The following is a 7,581-nucleotide window of genomic DNA, read 5'->3' as shown; positions in this document are numbered from 1 at the left end:
TATGGTTAGATCCCCTCTGCAAATCTCTGGTAGCCGCTCCTGACCACCTTTCTTGCTTGCTCTTTAATTCTAGATTTCTGTGAACAAGGCATGTAAACAGTGCCACCTCTGGGCCAAGTGTGGTTCCTCTTAGCTTTTCCTAGCCCCAAATCATCGGGAGGAAATGCCCTAATTTGGGTAGCGCTGGACTCAGTCAAGACTTGGGTCCCCTTAGAGAATGAGTGGAAGAGTATGGTGGGACAGGCTGCTAGGAGGTGCACAGGGCCTCCTGGGACCATTATCAGAGCCAAGTGCCTTAGACTAGAATGGAAACGAGGAATATGTGTATGTGCTCGCCTCACATTAGGGGGATCTGAGATGGGAAGAATATATCAGTCAGGTGCTAGGGAACAAAGCACACTCCTCATATTGGGTGTGGGAACAGTGCTGCGGTTCTTTGCTTCTGGCTGCCTGTGGGAGCGTATCCACACGAGGGGACCCGGACTGACAGGACAGTGACCTCAGGACCTCTGTGCCATGCCCTTCTCTGCTCCAGACCAACAAAGCTAGACCAGTGAATCACATCGCACAAACAGATCCCCTTGTCTGGGAAAAAAAGAATGTGGGAAAACAGGGAGGTGAATGAACTAGGCTACGCTGAGCCCACTTGGAGGGGCTCAGCAAACACTTTGTTGAATCAACGAACAAAGATGCTGGAGAGACTTGTGACCAGGGCAGCAGGGGCAGTCCCTGGTGCTGAACTGCAGCTCCCAACACCAGCCCTGGGGCATTCGCTGCCCCTCCTGACACAGGTGGGTGCTTCCTGGCAAGTTCCAAAGCCTGTCCTATGGGCAAAAGCATCATGATATGCCCTGGACTGGATGTAAGGAGTCAGACAGGAAGAGGTCAGGCCACTGCTGCCAACAACTGGACACTGTTCTTACCCCTGGAGGGGGAAGATTATGAAACAGTTTCTAGAAAAAAAAATGCAGGATGAGACACATTTATTCTACATCTGGTCACAATAAATCTCACACACCCAGAACACAGCCAGGATGCCACGTGGGTACAAGCAGCTGGCGGAAATAGAGATCATCTGCTCTGGTGCTTGTGGCCACTCTGGGGAGAAAGCAAAGGTGCCCCATGGCACCTACTCAGAGGCACTGAGGCCACATTCCCATCTCCAGGCACCAGGGATGTCTTTGAAGGGTGATTCCATTTGGAGTTTCCAAAATCCAGGACTTCTGAGAGCCAAGCCCTAGTTCCAAGTCATCCTGAGTCCAGGCTCTGCCAGAATCTTGAGTACCTGGAGCTGGTGGCAGGGTAGCCTGGGGGCTGAAAGGGCCTTAGGCTGGATCACGGGGCAGCCCTGGGCCTCAGGGCCGACGATCCTTTCTGCGGTTTTTGTGTCCCACCTGGGAACCTCGCCGGGCAGCCTTCACCAGGCCTTTGAACTGTCCCTGCAGCTTCATCTTCTTCCTGCAGGGCCAAGGAACAGAAGGGTCACATCTGGCTGAGAATAGGAGGCCCCCTCCTGATGCCAAATGATGGCTCACCCCCAGCGCCAGCAGGGATGAGAAGTGGGCCTCCAGGTGGCGGCCAGCACATGAACTGCGCAGATCACACGTGGTTCCAGCTTCCACACAGCTCATGTCCTGACCAGGACATTCCACTTTGGCACAATTATCCCCCTGGAAACAGGCCTCACTGCCATTCTTCCTCTAATGTACGTACAGAGAAGGTCAAAGCTCCCTCTGCCCACCCATCCCTCTATTGAAAGGTAACTTACAATCCACAGAAGCTAGAATTTTAGAACACCATTTGCCTAGTAACATTAGTTTCCAAAGCAGTCCTACACATAACCCAATTTAAGGGCCAAAGTTGGAAACAACTCTAATTTCCCACCAATAAAGGGATTAGAAAAGCAAATTATACAAAGCTATTAAAAATGATGACTATGTAGAGTATGTATATACCAGAAAACATCTGTATGACATAATATCATGTTTAAAGAAGCAGTTCAGGGCCAGGCGCGGTGGCTCACGCCTGTAATCCCAGCACTTTGGGAGGCCGAGGTGTGAGGATCACAAGGTCAAGAGATTGAGACCATCCCAGTCAACATGGTGAAACCCTGTCTCTACTAAAAATACAAAAATTAGCTGGGCATGGTGGCACGTGCCTGTGGTCCCAGCTACTCGGGAGGCTGAGGCAGGAGACTAGCTGGAACCCGGGAGGCAGAGGTTACAGTGAGCCAAGATTGCACCACTGCAATCCAGCCTGGTGAGAAAGCAAGACTGTCTCAAAAAAAAAAAAAAATAAAATAAAGAAGCAGTTCAAGTCAGTAATATAGGCAGGTACCAGCTACACGATGTAGGTGCATGTTAAAAAAAAAAAAGCTAGAAGAGACTCAAATTGAGTTGAGAGTTTAATAAGGCCTTCCCTTCTTTAGAGCACTCTGCTCCCTCGTCCCCTCCCATCCTCCAGCCCCCAGCCTGGCACAGCACCATACCTGTGGTTGAGCTTGCTTCTGTTGAGGGGGATGTAGGCATAGGGATCTGGTCGGCCTTTCTTCTTCACATCACCTTTTGCTTTCTGCTCGCCCAGGAGAGAAACAGAGTCAGCTAGGAGTGTGGGGTTCCCCTTCTGTCCCTGTCCTAGACTTGACAGGCCCCATAACCTCCCTTCATCCTCTGCCTTAGGTGGTGCTAAAGAGCTCCTGTATCCTTGGAAGGCCATCCAACAAGGTCCCCCATTTCAGATGCCACAAGGCCTTGGTATACCCCTTCTTCTTTCCTGGCCTCAGTTGAGTTCCAGAAAGGTGCCTCTCAAGACAGTGATGGGCACAGCTCCTCCTTGCCCCTCCCTGGCACCTGTCCAGTGCCAGGAGACCCCATGCCCTATATGCAGCGCTTACCTTGGCCTTGTATTCGGCCCCAGGCATAGCCTTCTTGGCTACAGGGCGATGAATGCCAGAGCCTCCAGCTATAGGAAGAACACAGGACCATGAGTCAGGCAAAGCCAGGGCAGCCTCCTCCTAGAAGGCAATGGGCACCCTCTCTGAGCAAGCTGCCAGGGAGCAGATGAGTGAAGACCAGGAACTTGGCTCTGTCTTCTATCAAACCAGGACAAAGACCTTTCTCGAGGAGGGACTGTCTGGTGATTTGACAGTTAGATCACTGGGCTCCTCAGACTGACCCAGAATCCTTACAGCTTACCAGAAGCTTACATACATTCTCCACTAACACACTAACAAAAAATAACCCATATTCTCCAAAGTCAGACAGAATTCAGCCACTCAGCCAGGTTGAACTCCCAGCTCTGCCACTTACAGCTACAACCTCAGGCAAGCCTCTTAACCTCATCTGTAAGAGAAGACAGTTTAGGCTTTCCCCTCTTATCTCATTTGGATTTCACACAAACACTGAGATAGAAGGACAGCTATTTAACCCATTGTACAGATGTGAACACTGTGGCTTAGAGAGATCAGGATTCTTGCCCAAGGTCAGCTGTATTCTCCAACCTGGACTTCAACACTCAACGAGTTGTGGATGGAATCCTACAATGCCAGCTTAGGGGGACTCTGAGATGACCAACACGAACCCCCCCATCCCCCACGTTTTTGCAGATGAGAAACTAGAAGCTCAGAGAGACAGTGTAACCAGGTCAAGGTCACACAGCTAAGCAGAGGTTGGACAAGCAGCCATGACCCCATGTCTCTGCCTCATCGACTGGCAGGTACTCCTGCCTCAGCACCACTCCATCCCAGGGCACAGTAGGCGAGCTGGCCCTGGCTCGTGGGCGCCACAGGCGGAAGAGCCATGAGGTTGTGCAGCTGCGTTATGATGCTCTAGGGCTCTGAGGACACACCAGCTACTGGAATCAGAGGCTTCCCACAGGAGCCCCTGGACCTCCAGATGCAAAGCAAGGGCTCTGCTGCAAGCGCTTGGGGGCAGGGGTCCTGTACAGCTGCCCTGGGAGGAAGGAAGCAGAGGTGAAGCCATCTTGGCACTTCTAGCAGCTGCTCTAGGAGGGAACCCTCTGGCCGGACCCAATACCAACCTTCCCAGTTCCCAGCCCCAGCACCGGCCAAGTGGCTTCTCTAAATCCAGCCTGACTCAGGGCTGGTGCTCTTAGGGTGACCAAGAGAGACAAGTAGCTCGCAGAAGGGGTAGGCTTAAGCCTCTTGGGAGGCCTGGGCAGGTGGAGAGGAGCTGCGGCTCAGAGCTCCTCAGAAGGCTGGTGGTTCCATGCACAGATCTCCTAACCCACAGGCTCTCCCACACCCCCAGGGCCCCTCAGACTCCAGGCCCGTCTTGAGTGTCATATCAGCCAACCTCTGTTGGTGCCAAGTGAGTACAACCAGGCTGTGCACCCTCATGGCCCTGCCACCCCTTCCTGTGACTCCCTTCCCTAATGTAGGTGACAGGGATCCATGTGTCCCAGGACAGAGGAGTGGAAGCCTCACCTTGGTACTGAGGGGGTATCTCCAGCTCATCCTCCTCAGCCTCTTTCTGGTGCTTGAGCTTCTGGTGCTTTTTCTGTAGAGAGGGAATAGGTTGGGAGTGAGTGAACCAGGTGATGTGCCCACCCTTGGAATGCCAACAGTAACAGCAGAGTACCCTGCATTGAGCAGGAGAGGCCCTCTGCTAAGAACCCCACCTCTCACTTACAGATGGGGAAACTAAGGCCCAGAGAGGGCAAAGAACTGTCTAAAGCCAAGCAGTGCAGGAGAGAAGCTCTGGCCACGTCCGGACTGCCGGGCTGGTGGCGGCTGCTCCTGCTCTGCCTTTCTACTCTGGGCCCCACCAAGGCCTGCAATTGCCCAGAGGGCTTCTGACATCAGCTTACCCAGTCTTCCTAATGGGGAAAATGAGGTCCCTGGCCTCTTCAGAGAGAACAGCTTTACCAGTTCTTTGCTTCACACAAACTCCACCCCACTCTCCCTATTAATCACTCATTTATTGATCCCTTACTAAGTGCCAGGCCCTAGGGACACAGGGCACAGGATCTAGTTCCTGTGCTCCAGGGGCTCTCAGGCAGGTGGGAGACCCTTGCTCAAGCCAGTCATCACTGATCCTCAACAATGCTACCATCCCAGTAGGTATGAGCATGGACAGTGAGACACGTCAACTTGTCAAATTATATTCAACAGGAAGTGACAGAGCACCTACTGTGCGCCTGGCGCTGTGTTAGGCAGTCCAAGGGAAGGAGGGAGAGCCTGACAGCAGCCCCAGCCCACCAGATGTGAGCCCAGTAATCAACAATCAGGCCATGCAGAGACATGCTGTGCAGGGAGGGGAGGTAAACAGAGGCAGCCCCAGCTGGCAGGGCTGGTCCCTGCACTGTGGTGTGTGCCACTGTGCCCCAGAAACGTCTTGAAACTGCAGATTCCCAGGGCTCCAGCTACCCAGGGGATCCAGAGGCAGGCTCAGAGGCCAACCAGGGGAAAGGTGTGCCAGGTAAAGGGATCAGCCTGGGCAGAGTGAACAGGCTGCAGCACACACAGGGTGTGCCTGGGAGATGGGGAACACCAGGTCCACTGGCCGAAGCCCAGCTGAATGGGTTCCTAGTGGAGAAACAGGAACTGGGAGGAAGCTGACTCTGGCTGCACCATGGAGGACGATGGCTGAGCTGGCTCTTGGTTCAGCTGGTGCCTGGTCAAGAACCCAGCCTGCTGGCCTTAAATGGAGGCAGCTACTTGAACCCCAGCACTTCATGCTCCCACAGTGGTTGGCAGAAGAGTTAGAACTTGGCCAGGTGTGGTGGCTCAATCCTGTAATCCCAGCACTTTGGGAGGCTGAGGCGGGTGGATCACGAGATCAGGAGTTCGAGACCAGCCTGACCAACATGATAAAACCCCACCTCCACTAAAAATACAAAAATGAGCCAGGCGTGGTGGCATGTGCCTGTAATCCCAGCTACTCGGGAGGCTGAGGTAGGAGAATCACTTGAACCCGGGAGCGGGAGGTTGCAGTGAGCCAAGACTGCACCACTACACTCCAGCCTGGGCGAAAGAGCAAGACTTCATCTCAAGGAAAAAAAAAAAAAAAAGAGAACTCAGCAACTGCCGGCCAAAAAAAGAGTTAGAATTCAGCAACTGCCGGCCGGGCGCAGTGGCTCACGCCTGTAATCCCAGCACTTTGGGAGGCTGAGGAGGGCAGATCACGAGGTCAGGAGATCGAGACCGTCCTGGTTAACACGGTGAAACTCCGTCTCTACTAAAATTATAAAAAACAAATAAAAAAAAAATTAGCCAGGCGTAGTGGTGGGCGCCTGTAGTCCCAGCTACTCGGGAGGCTGAGGCAGGAGAATGGCGTGAACCTGGGAGGCGGAGCTTGCAGTGATCCGTGATCACGCCACTGCACTCTAGCCTGGGCGACAGAGCAAGACTCCGTCTCAAAAAAAAAAAAAAAAAAGAACTCAGCAACTGCCATGCAAAAAACCCTCAACGGGTCTCAGTGGCAGGAGCCAGCCACAGAGTGCAGCTGCCCTAGGGCCCTCTCAGTGCCTGGAGACAAGGCGTCTGCCCAGTCCCGCTCTGCCTGGGGCCATCCTTAGAAGGCCGTGGTCGGTTCTCCACGGTCAGGAAAAGCCACATGTGAAGATTCGCTCAAGAAACCCAGGAGGCTTTGACTGGAAAAAGATTTCCAGGAAAAGTGAATAATCAGTCAAGACGGCTTACTTGGCATCACTAAGTGGCAAGCACTGTACACAGAAACCAAGACTTGAGCCAGGCAGTCTGGGCCCAGAGACACACGTTTGGCAGATGACTGCCGTCACCTGGAAAGGGAGACTAGACTGGCCCGAGGGTGGCCTCTCGGAGGAGCCAAGCAGAGGAAGGACTCCCAGTAGGTGAAGCTGTCCCCCAGGAGCAGTCGCCTGGGGGCAGAGAGCGGCAGGAGGGTTTTCAGCAGAAGCCCCACTGCTTTTCCTCAAGGGCATCCCAGAGGGGCTTCACGCATCAGAGGCTGCTCAGGTCCTCAGCTCCTCTCTGACCCAGGACTCTGGATATGTACTCAGCTCTTCAAACAGAATTCTGCGCTGTCACAATGCTCTAATAACAAAGCTCCTCCTCGGGCCATGCTGGGCCGATGGACACTTGGCAAGGCATATGCGCAGACGTTCACAAATATGATGCCAATGAAAATGGGGATGTGGGGGAAGCCTGTAACACGTCAGGCACTATACTAATGCACCTCACACACCCAATCTTACCAAACTGTCCCAGTGACTCCACCAGGTGGTCTATTTATAACCCCACGTTACAGATCAGGAATTGAGGCTTTAAAAGGTTAGGCTAAAGCCAAGATGGGACCCCAGAACCTGCTGCTTCTCCACTGATACCACTACACCCCTGATGTAGGCACCTGTCACCTGTGGGTGGTGCCCAGGAAGGCTGGATGGGCTGGGGCACAGTCTGGAAGGACACAGAGGGAAGAAACTGCTCCAGGATGGAAATGTTCCACTGAGCTTGAGACTGACAGGTATTGGGTGACCGGTTGGGCCCACTTCACCCTTGCTGGTTCAGGTGGGGCAGCTAAGAGGCTGTTTCCATCCTGGGAGGAAGCACTGCCAGGTCAACAGGGGTAATGGTGGCAAAGA

At 53.4% G+C, this 7,581-nt stretch overlaps 1 protein-coding gene across 3 annotated transcripts in view; it reads right to left on the bottom strand.

The window, feature by feature from the left end:
- Positions 1-966: 966 nt before the first annotated feature.
- Positions 967-7,581, bottom strand: part of RRP12 (ribosomal RNA processing 12 homolog) — a 51,038-nt gene continuing 44,423 nt past the window's right edge. For all 3 annotated transcript variants that reach the window (XM_023206313.3, XM_023206314.3, XM_031936173.1), the window contains 4 exons: positions 4,445-4,517; positions 2,894-2,961; positions 2,489-2,571; positions 967-1,458 (listed from right to left, as the gene is read on the bottom strand). In XM_023206313.3, coding sequence (XP_023062081.2) covers positions 1,356-1,458; positions 2,489-2,571; positions 2,894-2,961; positions 4,445-4,517 — 327 coding nt within the window. In that variant the 3' untranslated portion in view covers positions 967-1,355. The remainder of the gene's footprint in view (positions 1,459-2,488; positions 2,572-2,893; positions 2,962-4,444; positions 4,518-7,581) is intronic.

Source organism: Piliocolobus tephrosceles, chromosome 9 (assembly GCF_002776525.5).
Source record: "Piliocolobus tephrosceles isolate RC106 chromosome 9, ASM277652v3, whole genome shotgun sequence".
Lineage (NCBI taxonomy): Eukaryota > Metazoa > Chordata > Mammalia > Primates > Cercopithecidae > Piliocolobus > Piliocolobus tephrosceles.
The sequence above is the reverse complement of the archived record's forward strand: the minus strand, read 5'-3'. Positions and strand labels throughout refer to the sequence as shown.